This window comes from Eschrichtius robustus, chromosome 13 (assembly GCF_028021215.1).
Source record: "Eschrichtius robustus isolate mEscRob2 chromosome 13, mEscRob2.pri, whole genome shotgun sequence".
Classification (NCBI taxonomy): Eukaryota; Metazoa; Chordata; class Mammalia; order Artiodactyla; family Eschrichtiidae; genus Eschrichtius; species Eschrichtius robustus.
In genome coordinates, this window is record NC_090836.1 from 106,613,013 (window position 1) to 106,638,599 (window position 25,587).

At 61.9% G+C, this 25,587-nt stretch overlaps 3 protein-coding genes across 4 annotated transcripts in view; 2 read left to right on the plus strand and 1 right to left on the minus strand.

Annotated features, from left to right (window-relative positions):
* Positions 1–10,171, minus strand: part of SBF1 (SET binding factor 1) — a 28,547-nt gene extending 18,376 nt beyond the window's left edge. The window contains exons 1-11 of the mRNA XM_068559616.1: positions 9,965–10,171; positions 3,156–3,241; positions 2,592–2,729; positions 2,205–2,363; positions 2,009–2,119; positions 1,275–1,380; positions 1,013–1,145; positions 815–923; positions 595–708; positions 387–464; positions 33–146 (exon numbers count right to left, since the gene is read on the minus strand). Of these exons, the coding sequence (XP_068415717.1) occupies positions 33–146; positions 387–464; positions 595–708; positions 815–923; positions 1,013–1,145; positions 1,275–1,380; positions 2,009–2,119; positions 2,205–2,363; positions 2,592–2,729; positions 3,156–3,241; positions 9,965–10,019 (1,203 nt within the window). The 5' untranslated portion in view covers positions 10,020–10,171. The remainder of the gene's footprint in view (positions 1–32; positions 147–386; positions 465–594; positions 709–814; positions 924–1,012; positions 1,146–1,274; positions 1,381–2,008; positions 2,120–2,204; positions 2,364–2,591; positions 2,730–3,155; positions 3,242–9,964) is intronic.
* Positions 10,172–14,232: 4,061 nt separating this feature from the next.
* ADM2 (adrenomedullin 2) lies at positions 14,233–18,362 on the plus strand. The gene is made up of 2 exons (XM_068561660.1): positions 14,233–14,672; positions 15,248–18,362. The coding sequence occupies exons 1-2, from the start codon at positions 14,563–14,565 to the stop codon at positions 15,564–15,566; spliced, it is 429 nt and encodes a 142-aa protein (XP_068417761.1). The 5' UTR covers positions 14,233–14,562; the 3' UTR covers positions 15,567–18,362.
* A 354-nt stretch (positions 18,363–18,716) lies between these two features.
* MIOX (myo-inositol oxygenase) lies at positions 18,717–21,145 on the plus strand. 2 transcript variants are annotated; one of them, XM_068561570.1, is made up of 10 exons: positions 18,717–18,767; positions 19,211–19,291; positions 19,500–19,580; positions 19,658–19,820; positions 19,976–20,043; positions 20,167–20,276; positions 20,354–20,421; positions 20,509–20,558; positions 20,693–20,805; positions 20,881–21,145. In XM_068561570.1, the coding sequence occupies exons 1-10, from the start codon at positions 18,753–18,755 to the stop codon at positions 20,987–20,989; spliced, it is 858 nt and encodes a 285-aa protein (XP_068417671.1). In that variant the 5' UTR covers positions 18,717–18,752; the 3' UTR covers positions 20,990–21,145. The 2 variants fall into 2 exon arrangements, with proteins under 2 accessions (XP_068417671.1, XP_068417672.1); XM_068561571.1 differs by having other exon boundaries at positions 20,919–21,145.
* Positions 21,146–25,587: the final 4,442 nt, after the last annotated feature.

Sequence of the window (25,587 nt, forward strand, 5' to 3'; positions counted from 1 at the left end):
TCTGCCCGCCCCCGCCCCCGCCTGACGCCCACCTTATGGAAGCGGATGACAGGCTCCGGGTGGATGCGGACCATGTGCAGACACCAGCGGTAGCCTTGCAGGAGCTGAGCAAAGAGCCGCAGAAAGACGGCGCGCAGCTCCTTATCCTGGGGCATACGTGAGGGCAGGTGAGTGCCAGGCCCTGAGCCTTCCAGGCACCTCGCCCTCCTGACCCTCCAACCTTCCTCCACACAAGCCACAGTGCCTCCTCTAAGACTCGGCGCCGACGGCCACTCCTGTGCAGGACCCTCCGAGGCTCACACCCACCCCACGCGGCCCTGGCGACCCCCTGGAGGAGCGCTCAGCACCGGGTGGGCCTGGGCCCCCAGAGGGGCAGCGACCCCCACCTGCATCTTCAGGGAGGAAGTGGACGTCGTAGGTGGAGGGAAGGCAAGATCTGCCAGCTCCAGCTCTGGATCCAGGACCTGTGGAAGCAGCGGGGAGCAGGGTCAGCTGCACACGAGCCCCAGGCTCTGGGTTCCTCTGGCCACCAAGTGACCCCACCCCAGCCTGCCCGAGGCACCAGCCTCCCCAAGGCCCCTGGTCCTGCCTCACCATGCTCAGAATACTGTGCGTCTGGCTCTGCAGTGGCTCTGGCAGGGGTGGAATGTGCACGCACTCGGGCACAGTCACCGTCCCGCCATCAAGATCAGCAACAATCACATCCAGCTGTGGACCAAAGGGAGCGAGAGGTCAGGGAGCCGCGGGCCGGTCAGCGGGGCCTGGGGTCGGCCCAGCCTGGAGCAGCGAGGCAGACACAAAGCAGGGCCCTCACCAGCTCCTGGGCCTCTGCCTGGAAGGCAGCGTTGACTCCGATGATGAAGGGTGTGGGCGTGCTGAGCACCTCCAGGAGCTGCGCCGGCAGGATGGGCACATAGGTGAAACTGCAACAGGCCAAGGCTCAGTGCGACAGCCCGAGGGCCGGGGCCGAGCGGAGGGACCGCGGGGCAGTGGGCAGCGGTAAGGTAAGCACCTGTATCGGAGAGGGAAGAGCAGCGCCAGGAGTCCCCGGCAGGCGTCCGAGAGCCGCTGGTAGCTCCGGGACAGGAAGAGCACCTTGTGCTCCGTGAGCGCCGCACAGAACAGAGACAGCACGTTGGTGATGCCTGAGGAGGAGGACAGGCTTAGAGGGCGCAGGCGCCCGCCCTGCAGCGAAACCTCGATGTCTGTCCAGCGGCCCCGGGAGGGGAGAGGAAGGACTGTGCAGGGGCTGGGGCTGGGGGCACCAGGCTCACCCAGCTGGCGGAAAAGCAGGGCCACGCTGCAGCGGCTGATGGGCAGCGAGTCGGTGAGTGGCGTCTGGATGACCTGCCGGTCCCCAGCCCCCAAAGAGATGGTTCTCTGTGGAGAGAGAGGGACCAGTGCTCAGCTGCTCCACCCAGACCTGGGTCACCCCCAGCTTCACAGCCTCAGGCAGGCCTGGGGGAAGGACAGACCCCGAGGCGGGACTGGCCGGGACGGGCAGCACGGCACAAGGGAAAGGCCACGCCCGGCCTCTGTCGGCCCAAGCAGTGCTGCAGAGAAAACTCCGGGCCTCTGACCTGGGGTGGGGACGGGGCCTGGGTGGGCAGAAGAAACAAAGAATCCGTACCACTCCGTCCTCAACAGAGTCCAGCTGCACGGGACAGACAGGCAGAGAGACACAGTTAGACACACCCACACGCGGGGACACAGACGGGGGGTGGACAGATAAGCCAACACTGACACCCAGAGACAGGCACACCCAAGGAGCGAGAGGACAGAGGAACCAAAGGGTGCCAGGTAGAGAGCCAGGTGCGACATGGGACACGAGACAGGCAGGGCCAAGGAAAGGGGACAGGCGGCGGCACCAAGACGCAGGACAGTGTCCGAGGCCGGGGCCGCACTCTGCCCAGGCTGGACTCCGAATGCCTAGCAGGCCCCACCCCGTGGCCTCAGGCACCAGCGGGGCCTGTGGCTGTGGGTGGACAGCAGCTGCCTCCTGACCCACCTGTGAGCCCCCGGCCAGAGGGATGACGCACGTCAGCAGGTTCCCAACCACGTTCTCCAGGCCCACGTTCAGGCCCTCCACATGGATGGTGTAGATGAGACCCAAGCTGTTCTGCAAGGACCACAGATCGGGGAATGACGGCCCAGCCAGTGGGAGCACCCCGCATCCTGCCCTGTGCCCTGGCTGCCCACCTCACCCTGAACACCTCCACATGGTCCAATCGAGACACCAGCACCAGCGTCTTTGGAGCAAAAAGCTGGCCGGGCGGGCCAGGAGCTGCGGGTGACAGTCCCACTAGGCCTCCCTCACCTGCCTCCTCTTCCCTCTCAGCAGTGTCCTCGGTGCACAGCCCTTCCTGTGGACAGAAGCTCCATGTGCCAGGCTCTCAGGCAGGTCTCCTGAGGCCCGGGGCGGGGGTGGCGGGGGGAAGGTGGCGGATGGGACACAGGTGACTCAGACAGGACTGGCCCTCTGGAAACTTCAGCCTCTGTGGGGTTGGGTCACCAGGACCAGACACACACGGGGAGACACACACAGGACAGAGAGTCGGCCACAGCCAGAGGCTCGGCCCCTGCAGGGTTACCTGTGTGGGCTCCACGGGCTCCCAGAAAGTCAAGCACGCGCAGTAGTGCCGCTCGGAGTTGATATCGGTGAGGACAGCAACAAAGAAGGTCGGCAGGTTCCTCTCAGGACACAGCTGCCACCCACTGGGCTGGCAAAACTATGGGGAGGAAGGGGACGGGGGTCAGCAGTCAGTTCCCTCTAGCCCCCTGCCTGCGAGGGACTGCACAGCCAGGGCCTGGAGGCCGGGCTCCAGTGCAGCCAGCAGCACCCTGCTCTGCGACCCACATGCCTTGCCTCCTGGACCTCAGCCTTCTCCCCCACAAAGGAGAGTAAGAGCCTCCGGCCTCACTGTGTGGGGCGAGAACCCTGTGACGCAGGGCACGGTCCCCACCATCACGAGGGAGGGACAACAGGATGTGATGTGGGCACCAAGCGCCGACCAGCCAAGCCTGCACCCCCGCCCCATGTTCTCCAACGCAGCTGATGTCTGCTTGTACCCAGCGGGGTCCTCACGGTGCCTGCCCCCCACCGTCTCAGCACCCCAGCCCTCGGCTCCGGGCCCCGGGGGAGCGCCCGCACTCACCAGCTCGATGCCCTGGGGGAACGGGTTGTCCTCCCAGTCCTTCTCTGGGAAGCGCTGCAGGATCTGGCCCTGGCCTTCCCCACTCCCTGAGGACAGGAGCAGGGGTCAGAGCACCTCCCACCTCCCACACCCGCACCCGGTCAGGAGCCTCGAGGGTCCGAGTGGAAACATCTCACCCATCCTGGCCCTCATGTGGCACCAGACCAGTCCCAGCTCCCAAACCTATGGTTTCCCTAAAGACAGTCCTGTGAGGAGGGGCTGCTAGGCAGCCACAGACCCCAGGACCACCAGAGGGCATGGAGAGAAGCCCCTGCTGTGGGGTTGGGGTCCCTGCAAGCCTCTGCCTGGGCCAGGCACCAAGAGCACAGGAGGCCTGTCACAGATGCAGAAAAGAAACTTCTGGTTACCGGTGGGGGGCGGGGGGTGGATAAATTGGGAGATTGGGACTGACATATACACACCACTGTATATAAAACAGATAACTAATAAGGATCTACTGTATAACACAGGGATCTCTACTCAGTACTCTATAATGAACTTAACGGGAAAAGAATCTAAAAAAGAGTGGATGTATGTATATGTATAATTGGTTCACTTTGCTGTACAGCAGAAACTAACACAACATTATAAATCAACTATACCCCAATAGAAAACTTTTTTTAAATGACCTGGAAATTTTAAAAAATAAAGTAAAATAAAATAAACTGTGAGAGCCTCCAAAAAAAAAAAAAAAAAAAAAAAAAGGGCACAGGAGCCCCAGCCCAGGGGAGTAGGGGGGGATACTCCCACCCCCACTACCCACCTCCTGGGTCCCGCCCACTGTGTCAGCACCCCCAGCCAGAACCCACACCCAGCCCGCCACATGCCAGCGTGCCCGCCCAACTGCATAGCACCTGCCCCTCCAGCAAGGGGAGAGCTGTTCCAGACTGTTCCACAGCCAGCGCCCGGCTTAGGCACTCGGCCCACAGCCCTGCTCCCTGCCTTTCGCCTCACCTGCCAGCCCTGGGCCCACCTGAGAGGTGCAGAGGTCTCACACCTGCCACCTGTGCCGGCGGAAGGACCACCCGTGCCTACAGCCCCAAACTGCTGCTTGTCCCCGCTGCCTCAGGAGGCAGACGCAACAAGCAAAGGTCCCAGAAGACAGCCAGAGAGGGGTGGGGCTGGCAGGAAGGACAGGAGTGCTCTCCTGAGCCCTGAAGATGGTGGCACACAGGCCTGCTCCCTGCCCGCAAAGGCCACCTTGCACACAGCCACAGACCAGGTCGCCATGTGCAGCCCTGAGGGTCCTCTAGACCAGGGAGAAGGGCATGTCCCTGCACCCCCAGCCTGCTAGCCCCCCATGTGTTCCCCAGAGACCCCCCTCCACTCCCGAAACCACTTGGCCCGCTGAGCCCCCTCCGGTCTGCTCCCCCCACTACATGCCCAGGGCAGTGCTCCCAGGTCCAGTCCACACTGGCAGGGCTAGCTGGAGGCCCCTGCCTCTTGCCCACCCTTTGTGGAGACAAACCTGGAGGCATGACGAGGGTCAAGTCGGGGAAGCACTCACCCAGGCGTCGTGGAGGAAGGACGGGGGTCCCTGTTCTTCCCCCAGCTCCCACCCAGCATTGCAGCAGCTTGAAGCAGGAAAGACAAAAGCTCTCCACCTTCACCTCCCACACTCGACAAGCAGGTCCAGCCCTCCACTCAGACCAGCCTCAACACTGCTGCCCACACCAGCAGAAGAGCAGGGGCGGATAGGGAAGGCCCAGAAAGCCACTGTGTGCAGCCTCTGAGGACCTGTGAGATGCAGTCCCACGTCCAGCCTGTCTGGTCCACCTGTGACCTGAGTGGGCACAGGAGCCTCAGACCGAGCTGGGGGCCTGGGCACAGGCCTGGACCCAAGGGCACTGGCAAACGGACCCCAGCAGCCCAAGAGCACACACTCCCCAGGCCCCCAGAGGCAGAGGAGCTGGGCTGTAATCTTAGGAACCCACCACCCTCCAGGATCACGGAGGCAAGGCCTAAAAGGTCAGCAGCAGGCAGGCTGCTGCTGGCTGGGGGAGCAGGGGTAGTGAGGGACTGTGACTCCGCCTCACCAAACCTCAGCTTCCTGCTCCCCTCCCCCTCCCACCACTGACACGGAGAGGAGGTGGCAGACAAGACAGGGTGGGGGAGGACAGGTGTCTGCTGGTGCCTCACCTACCTACACACACACACACACACCCACCCCCCGAAGCCCCCAGGGTCCCTCCAGGCCCACTCCCAAGGGGCACCCTCAACAGGCCCAGGCTGGCTCACCCTGAACTGTGGCTCCTCCCCCAGGGCCAACTTGTGTGCAGCCCCAAACCACCATCTGGGCTCAGCCCTGGCTGGCACCCAGGGCTCACCCAGTTCTTGCCACGAGGCAGGAGGAGAAGGAAGGAAGGGGGGTGTGTGCGGATGGGGACAGTAGCCTCCGCCCCATCTCCCTCCCAAAGCCAGTGGGCAGGTGGCCTTCGGGGGCTGCTCTCCACAGCCTCTCCCCCAGGGAAGTGGGCAGAGTGGCTGGCCACCGGCCACTGCCCACCCTCCCTACCCCATTCATCGTGTGCAACGTCTACTCTACTCCCACGTGCAGGGCTCCACCCTCCAAAGAACTGAGCGCAGGCTTTCCTGGAGGTGTCCGGGCCGCCTACAGAGGCGGGGGGCGGGGCGGGCGGGAGAATGGCGCTAGGCTAGGCAGGTGAGCATTCTCCCGCCAGCTCCTCCTCTGGGCCATGATGGCCCCAAACTTGGCCCTCAGGTCTCAGCCCAAAGAGCGTCACCTCCTCTAGCCAGCTCTCTGCACCCTGCCCAAGTCTGGGGCCTGCAGTGGGACCCCAAGAACCTCCCACCCTCTACCACAGCCTTCTGGGATTCCTGGTGCACCTGTTGGCCAGCTGAGCCAGACAGGAGCTCCACGAGCAAGAAGCCACGTCTCCGCGTCCAGCGCTGCACAGCCCCCCGCCTAATTAGGGCTTCCTGATCGCAGACAGCCGCAGCACCACCCTCCCCCCACCGTCAGCCCTGCTCGCACCCCACAGGCAAACAGGTTCCTAAGTAGGAAGTCCAGGGCAGCTCCTGGAGCCCCAAGGCACACCAGCGCTCGCCGGCCCTCCCTGGAAGGGTGCACCGTGGATGTGTCCTGACTCCCTCACCCTTCTCTGAGACCCCAGCCCATGCCTCAGCTCTGTGCCAAGGCACAGGGGCCGGGCTGCAATCTGGCTGCTGGCCTGCATCCTGGGGGTGGGGGTAGGGCTCTGCCACATCTCCCAGTGTCCCCCACCCAGTCGAGCTCTTGAGGCCGTGAAGGGGACCTACAGCAGCTGAGTCCCCTGCCCCACCAGAGCTGCCCCACCTTGGGGTAGACAGGAGAGAGGACACCTCCACCCCATGGTGACAGGACTAATCCAACCAGCACAGCCGTGCGTCACAGGGCGGGACTTGGGGGGGCCCTAGGAGGAAGGGCACACAGGTCCCCTGAAACACAGACGGGGACAAGAGCTGTGTCCCCACAGCCAGCCCCGGGGCGGGGAACCCAGAGCTCACGTCCGTCATCTGCTGGCAACGCCGTCACCAGTGCCAGGCTCCGACGCCTGGGCCGGCCCAGGCCAGCATGTGCTGTGGGCAGAGGCGAGGGAGGATGGCAGCCTCCTCTGCCCGCCCCTCCCCACACCCAGCACACACGCCCTGAGACCAGCCGGGCCGTAGGAAGGACGGCACCGTCCTGCTGCAAACCCAACCTCCCACCTCAACACAATCCTCAACACACAGGCCGCTCCCAGCTGGCCACAGCACGGGACATGTGCAGAGGGGCTGCAACCTCTCCAACCTCTCTGGTCAGACCCGACTGGCTCTGACCCAAGGACTTGGACCCTCGGGCTCCCAGGGTGGGGCTGGGAGCCAGCCAAGGCCATCCCAAACAGCCCCAACCTGCTCCAGAGAGAGGGCAGGAATATGGGTGGGGAGAGTAGATGGGGCAGAGGAATGTGGCCAGCTCAACATGGTCAGGACCAAAAGAGGCCAGGCCAGGGGTGGAAAGTCTTCTTCTCAGATGTTTGGGGGTGGAACCCCCAGCACCAGGAGGGGTCCAGCCCCTCCTCCCTGGCAGATATGCACTCGGCCATCTGGTCAGATCAAAGACACACCCCGGCACTGGTCACACTGTGTAAAATCAGCTGACCACCATCAGGGCACTCCCTGGCCAGGAACCGGGCAAGGTAGTCTCTCTGGCCCCCATGATGTCCCCAGAGCTGGGCCAGGGTGCAATACAGGCTAAACCCATGTCCTTAGTGAAGGAGCTCCCCCAACTCACCAAGGGAGGAGCCTACACCTTCTGGGATGAATGAAAGGGAACCCCCCAACCCCCTCCCTCTCCTCCTGCCTGGAGCGGTCTGCCAGGTAGTAACCATGAAGCCAGGATACTTCCTCAGGTAGGACTCGAGGACTCAGCACCCAGGCCCTGCATCCAGAAGCTCCAGACAGGATGTCCAGATCCAGGCCAAGGACAACACTTCTACCCCTCCTACACCCTCCGCTGAACCCAAAAGACCCTATGTCTTGCCCTAGTGTCCTAGGCCTGCCAGCACGCAGGGGTCCCCACCTCCCGCAGAGGTGCCCACTGTCTGTGCCAAGTGGCGTCCACACACTGGCTGCTCAGCACTAATGAGACACCCATCACTTCCTGGAGCCTTCTGTGTGAGCAGCTCCACGTGTGCATGTCCACCTTGTGCTCACGGCAGCCCGGGAGGTCTGTGTCACTCACCCTACCCCCAGATGAGGAAGGTGAGGTGCGGAGGGCCGAAAGACTGGTCCAAGGTCACAGAGGTTCCAGTGGCAAAGCAGGGACCACTGAGCCTCACGCGGGGCTCCTCTGCTTCAGACGTCCCCACCACCTCGCTCTGCCCTCAGTCCCACAGCCGGGATTCCAGCTCGTGGGCTTGCTCCTCACAGGGATGGACCGGCCATGCCAAGGGAGGCCCTGAGGCTGGGCAGCCAGCCAGCAGCTGACCAGCTCCAATCCCGGAAGACAGTGGTTAGGGGGTTCCATGGCCCCCCAGCCCTACTGAAGGGACATCTTGAGAGTCACTCCTTCCAGTCACGGGGTGAGCCGGCACTGTGGCACCAGCCTTCTCCCCGGCTCTGCTCAGAGGCCACACACACCTGCGGTGCCCACCGCCCGTGTGGCTCCAGCCAGCTTGTCACGGAGCCCACCCATGCCTCCTCGCACCTCCCTCACATTCACTCCAGCTGCCACCACCATCAGCGCGCCTCCCACCTGCCCTCAGCCTCCTCAGCCTCCAAGCTCACTCTGCTCATGCAGCCCCTGCCCTGGCACGCAGCCTGGGGGCCCTCACGCTGGGGCAGCACCTTGGCCAGCCCCGTCTCCCTGGATCCAGTGCACCCCGCTGCTGCAGTTGGCATGTCCTCCTCACTGCCCCCTCCCCACATGCCTTGGAGCAGACGGCCCTCCCTCTGGGCCTGTTCAACACTGACAGTGAGCCTGCCACGTGCAGACTGCAGGACGAGGACAACTGGTCCTTGCCCACAAGAATGTCCTCCCTGAAGGGAGAGACATGCTCATGACTGACGGTGTCGGGATGCATACGACAGGAGGAGCGGAGAGGAGGAGTGAGTGTTGAGTGAAAGGGCATGAGGAGGGTCTGGAGAGTGTGGAGTCCAGCAGGTATAGGCTCAGCAAGAAGAAAAGCAAAGAGGAGTGCAAGTCCGGGTCCTGGATGGTGACAGAGGCAGCTGGGGTGACAAGAAGCAGGGTAGACTGAGGGTCTCGACCCCACTCTCAGGCTCAAGGTTCAGCCCCAGCCTGACCACACAGCCACCCCACCCCCCCAATGACACGCGTGCCCTCCTGCAGTTTGGGATCTGAGACCCCAGCTTAGCTCTGGGGTAGCCTGGGTGCGAGTCCCAGCCCCTCTGGGGGCTCAGACCAGGCACTCAACCTCTCAGCCCTGACTGCACTCTACACATGGGGGCAATGACAGGGAAACCTCGGTGGGCTGCTGGGAGGAAGAAGTGAGATCACGCAACAAAGGGCTGTGCAGGGCCTGGCACGCTGAGTGCACACCCCAACGCCGCTGTCTCCACGGCTGTTGCTGATGTCACTGTCAGGCTGTTTTCTCCTACCTCCTGGGCTGAAGGGCTCTCAGACACAGGCGCTGACCCTAGACACGGACCTCCTGGCCATCGGCACCAGTCACCACGCCACTCTCCCACCCAGGGCTTGGCTGCAGGCATGAAGTCGGCAGGCCCTCTGCCAGGAACACTCTTCTCTCTCCTCTCCACAGTTCCTCCAACTCAAACACCACCTCTTCAAGCAGTAGTCCCTGAACCCCACCCCTTTTCTGCATGCCCCCCAGCCTCCTGTACCTGAGACACGGCACAGGGGCCGGAGGCTCCAGACCAGAGGCACTGGGGGTCAGAGGAGGGGCTTGCAAGTGAACGTTCCGTGCCCCTGGAAGCAGAGCCGCCCGGCAGTCCGCCAAGGCAGAGAGAGCCCATCCCACCCAACTGGGAGTCGGGAGGCCGAGCCGCCCCAGGGCCCTCCCACCTCCGGGGCGACGCCGAGGCGCTGTCGGTCCGGTTCTGCCCTGACTGGGGTGGGCAATCTCGGCCCGCCCCGTCTCGCCGCGCTGCCCACCTCGGGGAGGTCGGCCCTCCGTGACCCCCGACCCCGGACCCCGAACCAGGGCGGCAGGTGCCCGGCTGACCCTGGGGCTGCCCCGCCGCCCCGGCTGACCCTTCCCGGCTCCCGGTCCCCGGCCCTCAGCCCTCGGCCGCGCGCCGGCACTCACCGCGCGGGTGCGGCCCGAACGCCACCAGCACGAAGTAGTCCGCGAGCCGCGCCATGGCGAGGGGCGCGGGCGGGCTCCGCGGCTCGGGGACGCGAGGACGGCGCTCTCATGGCCCGGCCCCGGCCCTGGCCCGCGCACCCCGGACGCCTCGGGCCCGCTCCACAGCGGCGGCCAGGGCTTCCGCCGCCATCTTCCCAGCCAGCCGGCCCGCCCGGCCTCGCCGTGCGCCTGCGCGGCCTCGCTCCGCCCCCTGTGGGCGGGGTCCTGAGCGAAGCTCCCTCATTGGACCAGCGGCGCGGGCTCGGTTCCCGGGGGCGGGATTCAGCCGCTCACCACCCTCAAGCGGTGACAGCGACGGCGGCTCGGGCGGGTCAGCGGCAGGCACGGGCCGGGTCAGGGCGCGCCTCGCCGTCGCGGCTCCCACGCAAGGCGGAGAGGGGTCGGGCCCCGCCTCTGGGAGCTCTGTCTGGGGTCCGCGCGGCTCCCGGGGCTCTCTGGCCCGGCGCTGTCAGTCTGGAGGAAAGCTGGAAGGCCCGGCCCTACCCACAGGTCTCCCAAACTGGGGCCCTAAGCCATCCCCTGGGGCTGCCAGCCTGGTGATAGGGGGGAGTACCCACCCAGGCCCTACCCGTGGGGTTCCCAGCCTGAGGAGGGCTCTGGCCCCACTTGGAAGCCCAGTCTAAGTGAGGTGAAACGCTTAACACATGTACTTTTATTTTTTTATTTCTATTTATTTATTTATTCATTCATTCATTCATGCATTCATTTATTTTTAACACATGTACTTTTTAAAAGGCGCGCTGCACGTCCTGCTGTAAAGAGCCGCGTACTAGGCCGTGAGGCGCCGGGGCCCGGGTGCGCTGCTTGGGAGAAGGCTGCACCACTCAGGGTCCCTGACGGTGCCCAACACCCTCAGGGCCGGGGCCGGCCAGGGCCTCCCCCGCAGTGACACAGGGATGGGCAAGGGGGACACAGAGTCTAGGGCAGAACACGCTAGGAGAGGAGATGGGGTGGGGGGAGGGGAGCCTCAGGGCTGCTCGCTGACAGGCTGGGAGGGGGAGGCAGGGTTGAACTTGTTTTGGGGTGACTTTGGCTGCTTCAAGAACCTATGAAGGAACAAACTGCTGGCGTTCCTCCTCCACCCCCTCGCAGGGGCCCGCCTGGAGAATGAGTGGAACCCAACCCAGAGACAAGAGCTGAGGGGGAGGACCACCAGGCTCCCCTCCCTGCCCCTGGGCACATGCCCAGCCACAGCCTCCTCTGCTTCTGTACGGTACTGGGTAGATAGGCTGAGAACCCCTCCTTTTTGCCCCAGCTGTCTTGAGTTGGTTTTTGTCACTTACACCCAAAAAGGTCCTCACCGCCACATTACCACACCACTGAGCCTGTGCATGGGCAGGCAGTGTCCCAGGGAAGCCCTCTGGCCTAGCACATGAGCCCAGGACTGGCTCTTCCACAGAGATGGTGGGGACCCTGCACTCCATTTTGTTCCACCCTCATGCCCTCCTTGCAAGGAGCCCATTCCTTGAGCACCTTAGGGTCAAGGGTAGGTTTGGGGTCACTTCTAGACCATGATAGATAGCCCCACTCAAGTTCCCGGCTACCACACTGTCCATGTTACCCTCAGAGGCACTCGCTGCCGCCCGCTTCCTCCCAGTGTGGCTCCAGTCACCTGTCATCCTGCCAACATCGTCGCCCCCCCCCCCGCAACTGTTGTCACTGTCCTCACCTGGCAAACCCCAGCCACGCACAGTCCTGCCCATCCGTCTCCTCGAGGCCTGCAGCGCCAGCTGGTGCAGAGTAGCCACAGTGACACCGCGGCCCCAGCTGTGGATGCACTCTCCCCACTGCCCAGCCTGCTGGCATCTGGTCAGCTCGGTTCTCTCTGCAGTCTCCTCTGACCCCCTTCCCGTGTCTCAGAGATGACCCCACTGCCCTCCTTCACAGAGAAAACAGACTTGCATCACCCCAAGTCTGCCCCCCTCAGCCCCACCTCCCCCTCCACAGCGACCACAGAGGCTCTGCCCCTCCCGCCCCCTCCCCACCTCTGGCTGTTTGCTAGGTACCCCCACCCTCAATCTTGCCCTCTCTATGGACCCTCGCCATCGGGATTACACTCAGTCTCTCCCACCTTAAAACACTCAAGAGAAACCTCCTTAGATGCTGTCTGCCCAGCCAATTGCCACCCTCGCTTTTCCTGCTCCACGGTGATTTCTCTCTAAAGCATTGCTCCAGGGGAACCTCTGGTCTGCTTCTTGTGTGTCTCCACGGGTGAGCGGTGCTCTGGGTGCCTCCACAGCGGCGGCTCCTCCACTGAGGATCAGTGCGGGAAGCCCGTGGATTTCCCCCCGGGGGGCACGCGGACACTTACAGACCACAAGTGCCACGAGCTGTGCTGTGCAGGGGCTGTGGGATCACAGGGGGTCTCTGATCCAGTCAAGAGGGACAGGGGCGAAATAAGCTCCCAGGCTGAGGCCTGAGGCCAGAGGACACCCTGCCCGTGGGCTGTCGGGGAAATGAGACCCTAGGCCTGTGGTGGCAGCCAGTGTTCTGAGAGAAAGAATGCAGTGGCCGACGGCCTAAGAGACTGCGAATATTTATCTATTTCTTCTTTATTGGTGGGGTGAGTGATACGGTCACATGTGTTTTGGAAAGACGGTACTGGCAGCACTGTGGAAGGCAGATTGAGGGAGGACGGGGGTGCTGGTGGGAGAAGAAGCAGCTGCAGAACCGGGCCCACCCCTGGGGTCCCTTGCCTGCCCCTCTTCCCACGCCAGGTTCTGTCCTCTCTCTTCACTCTCTGTGGGTGATGTTCACCACACTCCTCACCTCTCAGAGCCTTGCCAGCTCCGAAACTCCCCAGACTGTGTTCCAGGGCTGCTTTCTCTTCAGTCCGAGGCCCAGGACGCTGGAGGCCAGCAAGACATTCCTGCCAGGATGTCCCCCAGGTAGCTAACCCCTCCCCCCACTCTCCCTGCATCAGCAAACAGATGGGTGGGCTGACCCTCCTCATCTGCCCCCCCACTCTGCTCTGTTTCTCTGACCCATCCGCTCTGTCCCCACTGCACCCTTCCTGCCAGCCCTTCAGCACCCACCTCCCTGCTGAATTCCACTTTTCTAACATAGATGTGATCACATCACCCACCCTCCTTCCGGTAAAAATAAATAAACAAGTAAAAACGGGAATACCTGCTGATGCTTCCCTACCGCTCTTTAACATGGCAGGTGGTCACCACTTGTTGATTTATTCATGCAGCTAATGTTTGTTGAGCTCCCATGGCGTGTGCAGAAGGAGGGACGGAGAGTGACCGGGTCACTCATGATGACCCGATAGAGGGAGCAAGACTGGGGCAGGGAAGACAGAAGAGGAAATACAAATGGGTGCAGAGATGCTCAGATGATCAGAAATGTCTGAGCATGTGATGGAATAATTGTCCCCTCTCAGAGGGACAAAGGGATGAAGAACCCGGGCACCAAGTCCATTATCGGTGGACAGTGCATCAGCTTTGTGGAGAGCAGTTTGGCTCCATCTGTCAACACAAACACGGGCTCACCTTCAGCCAGAATTCCCATGTCTGCGGAAGTATCATATAGAGACACATCCATGAGCTCATGAAGAAGGGTTCTTGCTCTCGGAAAGCTTGGAAATCACCTAATTGCTTCCCAGTAAAGGATCAATTAAGCCACAGAACACCTACATTTTGGTGTAGGATCAACCATAAGAAAGAATGGCAGTCTCTATGTTTACATATATTTTTACCTATATATGCATATGTGTCTGTATATAGTGCACACACACAGGATGCAACCCCCCCTCAACAAAATGCACACAAGAGAAAGTCAAGAACGGGGCACCCATCCGGACCTGGGAGAGGAATCCACGGGATGGCAGTGAGAGGTTCTCACTTTTTACTCATTTAAATTTCTGACAAAAACCAGTTAATACTTCAGTAATAGTGGGGGGTGGGGAGCGGGGAGGGTAGAGTTTTTAGTAATAGAGCTGCTAGGACCTCTTGAGGAGGGGTCTCAAAATCGCCTCTGGCCAGGCCCCTGCCACTCATTGGCGCGGACATTTGGGAGGCGAGGCCCAGGGACCTAGAGGTGGCGGGCGGGACCCAGCCCCCCAGCCCCGCCGATCGCACTCCGCAGCACCCAGCTCTTTACCCCTCCAGGCTCAGGGCCAGTGTCCCCCACCAGAAGGTGGCGGAGGTGAGGCTGGCCTGCCGGGGTCTCTGGCCAGTCACCCGCGCTCCCTACGGCCGCCGCCCTCTCTCGGGCGGCGGGCGGAGTTGGGGTCCGGGCGGGAGCACCCCGCCCCGCCCCGCCGGCGCGTCCGGCTCCGCCTCCCTGGAAGACTATTTAGCCCCGAGGTGCTGAGGCTCTGGCCCCAGCAGGGCTCCGACCGCCAGCTGACCGAGGAGGTTCACGCGCCCCCGGCAGGAGACTCGCCCGCCCGCTTCGTGTCGCTTTGTGTTGGAGACCCTCGCCGACCCACCGGCGCCAGCCCGCGCGCCCCGAGGTGCGGACGGAAGCGGTGGCTCAGCCTAGGGCCGCCCCCAACACCTGCCCGGCTCACTGCCCCCTCCGGCCCCGCCCTCATGGCCCGGCTCTTGACGGTCACCCTCGGTTGCATCAGCTTCCTCTACCTGCAGCTCCCAGGCGCGCTGTCCCTCGGCCTGGCCCGGAGCCGGCCGCCCGCGCGACCCAGGTGAGCAGGTCTCAGACCACCCTGGCTGCCGGGGCAGGAAACCGGAGTGCTGGGGGAGGCCTCCCTCCGACCACTCCCCCTCCCCAGGCCCTCTAGCCCCTGGTTGGGGAAACCCCCCACCTGCTGCTGGGGCTCACCCCCTAGATCAAGGGCCAGCCCCAGGCCTTAAGCAACCCCTAGAGCAGGGCAAGAGGCCCCTCTTTCTCTGCCTCTCCTCCTAAGGCATGCCCACTCCTCCACTGGCAAGCAGACCCCTCAAAAGGAAAGGTCAGCTGTGGGAGGCGAGGCTGGAGGGGCCCTCAGGCCTGCCCACCTTCCCCCACCCCAAGGGAAGGGCTGAGAGGGAGTCACCTGAGTCCTGAGCTTAGTGGCCCACAGAGGCCAGGGCTGCCCCTTGCCCAGGGAGGGGCAGGTAAATGGGCTACTGAGATGGCTGAGGGCCAGGCCCTGAGCCCTGAGCTCAGTGGGCTTCCCCTGCCAGTGACCCCAGGCCTGTGTGGAAGGGAAAGCGGGTGGGTTCATGGGTCCCTGAAAGGCTGGCCCACCGGGCTTACTTCCTCCATCTCCCTCTGCAGGGAGCCCCCAGCCCGGACTCCTTCCAGTGGCTTGCAGTCCCGGCACCCTGCAGCCCGGTCTGTGGTCTGGAAGCTGCACCGGGCCCTCCAGCCCCAGAGGAGTGCCAGCCTGGCCCCTGCTATGGGTCAGCCTCTCCGGAACGGCCCCCGCCGACACTTGGGTCCCCGCAGGCCCCGAGCCCAGCTCCTGCGTGTCGGCTGTGTGCTGGGCACCTGCCAGGTGCAGAACCTCAGCCACCGCCTATGGCAGCTTGTCGGCTCAGCCGGCCCACACGACTCAGCCCCTGTGGACCCCAGCAGCCCTCACAGCTACGGCTGAGGCGCGGCGGGCCGTACCCCTGCCTGTCCCAGCTGGGATGCTGTGCCCTAATCCCGGAGCTGCAGCTGAGCCCCCAACCCAGAACCAGCCCCGTAGCCGCTGCAAAGAGCGGTCGCTGGAACAGCGGTGCAGGCCCCTGAGGACACCCCCGCCCCCCCCACCCCCACCAGGTTCTGCAGCAGCCAACCTCGAACAACCGCGGACACAGAAGCCAGTGCACGTGTGTGGACCCAGCAGAGCCTGAACACCCAGGGGCTCTGCCCCTGGGGAGTGCAACACTTGGAGGTGGTTGGCAGCATTAGAGGAGAGGGTCTGCCCAGGCACGTGGGGCAGATGCCAGGGACCTGAACACCCTGGGCCACCTCTGGGCAAGCAGGAGAGAGGGGCCCGGAGTGGGCCCAGCATGGCCTCTTCCCTGCTGGTCCTGACATGGTAGGATTAAGGCTGGACTGCCCTGTTCCAGCTGGGCCCAAGGTCGCAATGGAGACTCCCTGCCTGGGTGCCCTGAGGGCAGCTGGGGAAAGGGTGTAGGGGTTCCGGGGCAGAGCAGGGCAGAACACCCTTCCCACTCCCTAGGGCAGGGTGGGAGTGGGGAGGGGCAAATCTCCCAGCGCAAATGTCTCAGTTAAGGCAGAAGCACCACCACCTCAAGGTGGGTAGGGATGGCCGAACAAGGGTTGGGGCTCCGCGGGCCACAGGGACTCCCTGAGCCCCATCCTGCCCGGCGTGGGGACAACAGGAGGCTGGAGCAGGCTTGCCAGGAGCCTGGGGGAGGGGACTGGCCTCAAATAGGAACAAGTCCACAGCCAGAGGGCGGAGTTCTCGGTGTGTGTCTGCCCCCCCCACCTGGGATGGGGGGAGGGGGAGGGGCTTTAAGTGCTGTGACACCAGAGCCTTTTGCCAGTTCTGTAGTACTGGCACCCTATGCCTCATGGGTTCAGAAATGTGGTTTCCGTTATTTAACAAATGTTCATACAGCACTTAATTTGTCGACGTTTGCCCTGTCACCCTCTCAGCCACCCTGTGAAGAGAGCATGCCTTTATCCCAGCTCTGCAGCCAGAGATCAGGGAGGTGCCTGCGGTCCCTGCAGCCCATACCCTGGGTCGCTGGCAGGCCTGCCCCTCAGACCCCCGGGGGCCCCCTAAGGGCGGGAGGCTCCTGGAAGCACCATCTGGCCTCCCACCCTTGTGCTTGCTCTTCCAGCTCAGGGCCTACCTTCCCTCCACCAGGCCCCGTGGGAATAGTTCAGGCTGGTCCCTGCCCCACTGGGGAGATGAACTGAGGACGGCAGGGGCCCCAGGGGAGGAGCTGAGAGCGCCCAGGCCCTGAGCCCAGGGGAGGCGTGGATGTTGGGGGGAGGCTGGAACAGGTGTGTGCGTGGGGGCTGGATGGGCGGCAGGCTGGGCCTCAGAGCTGGGAGCCTGTGGTCACCGAGGGGTGTCGGTAGAGCAGGCAGGGAGGGGGGGCTATGGCACAGGGCCAGGGCGACTGGGGGATGAGGAAGAGGAGGGCTCCAGGAGGGCTGAGTCAGGGAGAGTCAGGAGCTCAGCTCGGCCAAGACCCTCCCTGGCTCCGGCCCTGGGGCAAAGTCCCTTGCGGTCTGGTTCTCCACGCAGGATGCTCCCCCTGCCAGAACACCACCCCACACTGCACCCTCCTTGTGGCAACACAGAATGCCAGGAGGCCCCCAGGATTGCACCACCTGGTGCCCTTGCCTGAGCCTTGGGCTGTTTTTCCTTATGGTCACCTGCCATGGTCGCAGCGTCGCACTGTCGTCCGCATGGCCCCTGAGCTCCAGACCGTGTCCTGGCTGCCTATCCGGCACCCCGCTTGGAGGCCTGGTGGCAGCCCCCCAGACCCCCCAGCTCCCCCACCCGCTGCCCTCCCCCTGCTGCTGCCCCTCTCTCTCCTCATCCGGATCCACTGGCCGGCCCTTTGTCCCTTCTCTTGGTCCAAGCCACCACCTGCTTTGGGGTGATGGCTCCAGTCCCCGTCCCACCTCCCCAGTCCCCTCTCCATCCTTGCAGCAAATATTTTCTGAGCACTTGCGGAAACAGCGAATAAACCCCGCCCCCCCCCACCCCCAGGGACTGAGATTCCAGTGGGAGGAGGCAGAGGAAACCAACCTCAAAAGTACAGCGCGTGAGGGATGCACATGCACGTGGGAAGCTGGAGGCGCTGTGGGCTCACAGGGGCCGAGAGCACTTTGCCATTTTAAGTGGGCCCCGGTTGATTCTCAGCGTGGGCAGGAGGAGCCTCGCGGAGTGCCCAGCACCCTCGCATCTCGCCCACTGCCCTCTCCCGTCCCACTGCACCCTGACCACACTCAGTGCCCCGTCCTTCGCCAGAGCGCCGGCCTCTTTCCAATGACGGGACCGTCAGCTCCAGGCGGTGTGGTCCCTGCTGTGTCCTCCCTGCCTAACTCAGCCCACACATGGCCAGTGCTGTGAATTCATGTCTGCGCTGACTCGAGATGGAGCCCCTCACTTCAAGAGCCTGACAAAGACCCCCTGGACCAAACGTGAGCCCAAGGCTCCAGCCTCACCCAGTATTAGCGAGAATCACGCCCTTGACAGAATCCTGGGGTTTAGCAAGAGTGCCCTCACCCTTGATGTCTCCGCTGGCAATTTTCCCTCCTGACCCCTGCCCACCCACCCCACCCCAGCCCCCCGCCCTGCCTGGTGGCTGTAAATCCCCAGCTGACTGTGCTGGGGATTTACTCTGTGTTCAGAGTGGAGCCCAACCTCTCCCCTCTAGGGAAATGTGAATAAAAGTCTTCTATCCCATTTTAACAAGTGTCAAAATGACTTTCTGAAATAAGCCCCGCCCCGCCCCAAATCCCAGGTGCCTGGGGATGATAGGGTGTTGGGAGGGGCCTACCGCCTGGGGCATGGAGGTGTTTAAAGCTTGGGAAGCAGGAGTGGGAGTCTGGCTACAGAGCAGCCTCGACCTCCCAGGCAGGTCAGTTGCTCCAGGGACGCTGAGGTTGGCTGGCGGTGGTGGGGGGCCGGGCCGCTGGGGCTGCTCCTGTGCTGACACATTAACTCTCAGAGGCCAGGAGGAGGGTGGATGGTCACTCATTACCGAGGGCCAAGGCCAAGGGGCTGGGTGGTGTCCGGTCACTTATGTAACCTGTGGGCATATATACGGGCACCTGGGCCTGCGGAGCTCTGCCCCCTCACAGGATGAAGGTGGCTGTGGTGAGCACCCCGGACCCCGCACAGCCTGCTCCCTCGGGGAAGGGGCAGCAACACCATGCCCTCTCCCAGCGGGTTTCTGCCGGCCCACTCATCTGGGTCAAAGGTCTCCGTCCTTCCTGTCGTGGTCTAGCTGGGGCAAGGGTCGTCGGCCCAACCCCTGGGCTCCCTGCGGACCCAGGTCTCGAGAAGGAGATGCCGGGTAGGGGTGCTTCCAGAGCCGTGCATCACTGGGGAAGCAGGCATCCTCGGCATCCACCCTGCAGATAAGGACACCAGGAACCTGGAGTATCCACCGCGCCTGTGCTGGGAGGGGCTGTGCCCTGGGGCGCCCACTGCATCGCGGCTGCTCCACTTCTGACAGTCTCGTGCCCCCTTGGGGATGTCCTCACTTCCTCATGGAGCTGGCATTGTGGTGAAATGGGTTCACTCCCCCACCCAACCAGGACCCGGACCCTTCCCTGGTCTACCGGCCTGATATGGAGCCAGAGGCGGCCAAAGACAAGGGCAGCTTCCGAAACTACACGGTGAGCACCTGCGGCCGCCCCCCACTCCGCCCCTGCCTCTCCCGCCCCTGGGAAGGGCAGCACCTGTCCCCTTGCACAGTTCCAGAGGCCACCCTGGGGATACCCCGTTCACATCTTGTGGGGCCAGGCCCGGGAGAGGGAGGCAGTGGCCCCCTGGGTGTGAAGGGCAGGGGTTGGCGAGCTGCCCGGCGGACCCTCTGGCTTGCAGTCCGGCCCTCTCCTGGACCGTGTCTTCACCACCTACAAGCTTATGCACACGTGGCAGACCGTGGACTTCGTCAGGAGGAAGGTAGCTGGACGACTCCTAACCCGAACCCCCCGAGGGCCGGCCCTGGGGCTACGCTGACCTCTCCCTTACTGGCCCAGCATGCCCAGTTTGGGAGCTTCTCCTATAAGAGAATGACTGTCATGGAGGCTGTGGACATGCTGGATGGGCTGGTGGACGAGTCGGACCCCGACGTGGACTTCCCCAACTCCTTCCACGCCTTCCAGACGGCCGAGGGCATCCGGAAGGCCCATCCCGACAAGGGTGTGCTCCCCACCCGCCCCAGCTGGTGGTGGGGGAGGGTAGAGGTCTGGCCCTCTCCCAGCAGGCCCTGCCCCCCACCCCAGCCCCAAGGCTGTCCCTCTGCCCTGGCCCCTGCACCCCCTCTAGCCTGCCCTGCCTCTCTCTCTCTCCCCCAGACTGGTTCCACCTCGTCGGGCTCCTGCACGACCTGGGGAAGGTCCTGGCTCTGGCAGGGGAGCCCCAGGTGAGCAGAGGGGTGGAGGGGGTGGGCAGGGCGGGGCCCAGGGCAGCCTCGGCTCTGGGCTCTGGACACCCACTTGGTGGGCAGGCCAGTCAGGCCCACCCACCGCTGCCTGTCCCTCCCCAGTGGGCAGTCGTTGGAGACACCTTCCCAGTTGGCTGCCGTCCCCAAGGCTCTGTGCTTTTCTGTGACTCTACCTTCCAGGACAACCCTGACCTCCAGGATCCTCTGTACAGGTATGCCTCCCTCGCCGTTGGTCCTCCCCTCTGCGGGGTGTTCCTGAGCCCCCCTCACCCTCTGTCTCTCCCTGCAGCACAGAGCTTGGCATGTACCAGCCCCACTGTGGGCTCGAGAACGTCCTCATGTCCTGGGGCCATGACGGTGAGGCCAGTTAGAGACAGGAACAGTGGGGACCGAGGTGGGGGCCACGCCTCTGGGTGCCTGGTGGTGACACCCTCTCTCCCACAGAGTACATGTACCAGATGATGAAGTTCAACAGATTCTCCCTCCCACCGGAGGTAGGTGTGGGGGAGGAACCAAACCGAGAGCCCCGCCCAGCCTGGCCCAGTCCATCCCAGTTCATCCCAGTGCAGCCCAGCCTGGCCCAGTCCAGCCCAAGCTGGAGCGTGGGGTGTGGTTCCTCCTGCCCCAGGCCTTCTACATCATCCGGTTCCACTCCTTCTACCCGTGGCACACGGGCGGCGACTACCAGCAGCTGTGCAATGAGCAGGACTTGGCCATGCTGCCCTGGGTGCAGGAGTTCAAGTACGGTCATGCCCGTGGGGGGGAGGGGGGGAGGGCACTCGGGGCTTCATGAGGCCCTGTCCCTCTGCGCTGCAGCAAGTTCGATCTCTACACCAAGAGCTCTGACCTGCCAGATGTGGACAAGCTGCGGCCCTACTACCAGGGGCTCATTGACAAGTACTGCCCTGGTGTCCTCCACTGGTGACCGGCCTGCCCACACCCGGCTGGGTGCCCTGGGATGACAGCCACTGTCAGGCACAGTGACGACCCACCCTGGCCTTTCTAGGGGACCCCACATACCCACCTGCATTCCCTGCCCTGTTGGCCCCTCTCGCCGGTTGCAATAAAGACTTTGAAGCAGCTCGTGAGTCTGACCCTCAAACCCTCATTGAGGCCGAGGCGTGTCGTGGCAGGGCAGTCGCTTGGGGGAGCGGGGAGCAGGAGAGGCAAGTCCGCGACCTCGTGGACACGCGTGCCCGGCCATTCCTGCTGCCATTCGTCCTCCCAGCTCTGGCGTCAGAACCTGGGGTCACCCTGCCCACCTCCACATTCTGAAAACAGCCACCAAGTCCTCTGGGCTCAGTCCCCTTCAAGAAAGCAATAATACAAAATACCTGATAGCTAGAAGAACGCACTACAGGAAACATCATGATAAATGGTCAGGTTAACTGCCATGGACACGACCCACGAGAACACGCCAAGAAACCCTCCGTGGGCCCCAAGGTGCAGCCCTCACCTTGGCCGACAATCAACTTCTTTTGCTTGTGGTTTCGTCCCCCAAGTGTGCACCCCTCATGCTGCAGTTCAGCGTCCGCCTTCCCTCTACTAGCGGTCTATTCCTTTGAAGAAAGTGGCTCATGTGTCTAGGGACTTCCTGTTGGGATTTGCTGGTTGCGTCCCCATGGTATCTATTAATATACTTTCCTCGTCTTTCTTGCTAATTGGTAAATAAATTTACAGGCTTAGTCAGATTCAGCTTTGACTTGTTGAGGGCAGGGGTGCCCTAGAGGTGGGGGCTCTGCTTTATCAGGAAGCCCCGCTGTTTCCTGTGTTGTCAGAAGCTGCTGTGTGGCAGTTTCGGGTCTGAGAACACCCTCCACCGGATAGAGTGAGAACAGCAAGGCTCCAGTTCCATCCTCACTCACCTGGTAGAACCGGGCCGTAAAGAACAGCTCCCCTGGTGCTGTTTGGTTCCTGTTTGTGGAGGAAAGGGAAGTAAATGCTCCTGTCTCTCTCTTAATTTACCATTTTGCAAGAGCTGGTTCCCTAGCACCCTTCAAACATGATCAAGTTGTCTGTTTTTGAATAAAGAAAGTGTAGATTTCAGCATATTTGCGCTTCAGTGAGTTATTCTTACTGGTGCTCAGACAGGGTTGGGGAGGGTCTTTCCTGTGGGCCCCTGGCTCCTTCTGACGATCGCAAGGGTCTCTGGGATGTCTTGCCGTCTGGTGTAACAAGACGCCCGACTGTTTGTTTCCTGTGTCTGCTGTAACAAACTACCACAAGCTTGGTGACTTAAAACAACAGAAATTTATTCTCTCAAGTTCTGGAAAGAAGCCAGAAGTCTGAGATCAATGTGTCAACAGTGGCCCCTCCGGAGGCTCCGGGAAGATCCAGCCTCAGGTGGCAGCCAGCACGCCCTGGCTGGTGGATGCCTGTCTCTTCTCTGCCTTCATGCGGCTCCTTCTCTGTGTGTCTGTCTCCCTCTGCCCCTCTTATAAAGACACTGGTGATGGCATTTAGTGCCCAACCAGACTATCCAGGATGACCTCCTCATCTCAAGGTCCATAATTATATCTGCAAGATGCTTTTTCCAAGTAAGGTTACACTCACAAGTTCCAGGGATCGGATGTAGACATCTTTGGGGGCCATTTTCCAGTTTACCACAGAGGCTGCCCTAGACGTAGAATTGGCCCTTTCTCCAAGGAACCTTGGTTTTGCTGAGTGGGAGGTGGTATTGCAAATCCACGTGCTGGGGCTGAAGACCCAATCACTTCTTTTTTTTTTTTTTTTTTTTAGAGGGAAGGATTATTTATTTATTTATTTATTTATTTATTTATTTATTTATTTATGGCTGTGTTGGGTCTTCGTTTCGTGCGAGGGTTTCCTCTAGTTGCGGCAAGCGGGGGCCACTCTTCAACGCGGTGCGCGGGCCTTTCACTATCGCGGCCTCACTTGTTGCAGGGCACAGGCTCCAGACGCGCAGGCTCAGTAGTTGTGGCTCACGGGCCCAGCTGCTCTGCGGCATGTGGGATCTTCCCAGACCAGGGCTCGAACCCGTGTCCCCTGCATTGGCAGGCAGATTCTCAACCACTGCACCACCAGGGAAGCCCCCCAATCACTTCTTGAATGTCCACTGGTTGTAGCCATGAAAGGTGGCGTTGCCCACTGCCCTCCCTGCCTTGCCTAGGCTGCTGCACGGTCAGACCCTCCTGTTCCGCTCAAACCCCACCCCGGCCCTCCCTGTGTACCCCAGCCCCTCTGTGCCCTGGTGTCAGGAGAGGATGGGCTCGAGTGTGTCAAGAGGCTTTGCCCAAGCTCTTCCCCACTCACTGTGCTTCCTTCTGGAGAATTCCTGCCTGCCCTGGGCTCCCTCGCACCGTCCCTGGGCAGCCTTCCCAGCTGCGGCCCCCTCTCAGCCTTTGAGCTCAGGCAGGGCAGATGCAGGGCGCCAAGGGGGTCCCTCCTTAGAGTTGCTTGTGGGGTGCAGAGGGCTCTGAGCCTGGACTGGATGTGGGCAATGGGGCCTCTCAGCCTTCCCGAGAGCAGGGAAGAGGCTGGGGTGGGGAAGAGAAACGTGAGCCCCGGAGCTGGGGCAGGGGGATGTTTGACAGACTGCCCCTCTGGGCCCGAAGTTATCACCCTGAAACCACCCCGGGGGAGCCTCCCCAGTGCAGAGGAGGAGTGGCCACCTTTGCCCCTGCCCCTGGGTCCCCAGGCCTCTCTGTGGCCCTGCAGACCCTAACCTGGCCATCTCCAAAAAGGCCCCAGCGTGGGGGAAGGGCAGCGGGGGCCAGGGTTCCCGTAATTCTGTCTACCAGGGCCCCGCTGGGAGCCTCAGGGCACTGGGACAGCTGAGGAGCCCGCAGAGAGGAGGAGGGGCTTGGCTCTCCCTCCAGCCTGCTCTGCTTTCTGCCACCGACCCGCTGCCTCACTGCACCCGCCCCTCCTGCAGCTCCTGAGCCAACTCTGCCTCCCGCCGACTCCCACGGCCTGGGTCAGGCCTTCCAGCACCCTTCTAACTAGCCACGTTTCTCTGTCAAGGAGCCAGTTTCTTCTAAGAGAGTGGTAGCAAGCCACAGAGTCTTAGAGGAATGTAGAATTTGTTATCAGGCCCGTTTGGGGCTGAAAGTTGGCAACGCCTGCTGATAATGAAAATCTGGCGGGTTCGTGGCCTGCAGGAGCGCGGCGGCTGATTGCGGCCTTTGCTGCTCTGGCCAGGCCGAGGGCACTGCGAGCGGGCACTAGAGGAAGGTGGCTGCTTCCAAGGGCACTGACGGCCTAAGAAAATACGACGAGTTCAAATCCCTAAATTTCAGGCTCAAGCCTGGACTGAAAGAGAAACAGTCTGTGACTGTACCCAGACCGCAGCCCTTAGGGCGTGGTTGGCAGCTGCCTGGCTGCCCCCGAAACTCCAGGCTGTCAGGGGCCTGTGAGGTCACTGCTGTTTTCACCCAGAGACGTCGTTGCCTTTTCACTGAGCCCACAGTCCCGTGGTGACAGAATGTCACAATGGGGGCAGCTGTCGTGGCCGTGTCCCTCTAGTCCTCACTCTTGCAGTTTAAAAAAAGGTAAGTTTTACTTAAGAATGTCTTTTTTTATCTTTTGGGCCGCGCCATGTGGCTTGCGGGATCTTAGTTCCCCAACCAGGGATTGAACCCAGGCCCTCGACAGTGAAAGTGCCGAGTCCTAACCACTGGACGGCCAGGGAATTCCCAAGAATTGTCTTTGATGAAGTAGTAAAAGCTATTGATACTGTTAAGTCTCCTCCTTGAGTGCAGCTCTTTTCTAAGCTGGGGGGGAGAGGAAGCTCTGTGCGGGCATCAGCAGGTTGGCTGCCTAGGGAGAGCGGGTGTGGCCCCAGCTGCCAGCTCAGCGGGTCAGTCTTACTCAGGAGAACAACTGACAAACACACCCGAGTCACTCAGCCTTGGGGATTTGGTGATCATTTCCTCAAAAATGGACAAAGTGAGGGCTTCCCTGGTGGCGCAGTGGTTAAGAATCCGCCTGCCAATGCAGGGGGACATGTGTTCGAGCCCTGGTCCGGGAAGATCCCACATGCTGCAGAGCAACTAAGCCCGTGCGCCACAACTACTGAAGGCTGCGTGCCGCATCGAAGAGTAGCCCCCGCTTGCTGCAACTAGAGAAAGCCCCCGCGCAGCAACGAAGACCCAACACAGCCAAAAATAAATAAATAAATAAACAAATTTATTGTTAAAAAAATGGACAAAGGAAAACGATGACAGCATTTATTGCCAATGATAACATTTAGCTTTCAAGAAAAAATTGGGATTTGGGAAAACTTGCGTCCACCACCGTGAACTTGACAGCTTCCTCATACTTGAAGATTTGTCTGATAAGGTGGATGGTGAAATTAATGAGTGTGATTTTTTTAGACTGTACGATGGAATGTGTCAACATCTGGAAGATTTACATAACTCACTGAGCCAAGATTTTCCAAATGACCAATATGTGACCCACCAAAATCACGCCTGAGTAAAAATATCCATTCAGAGTGCAAGATGCACACATGGATTTTCACATGGCAGAGGACAGAAAGCTCACTGGTGAGGTTTCAGATTC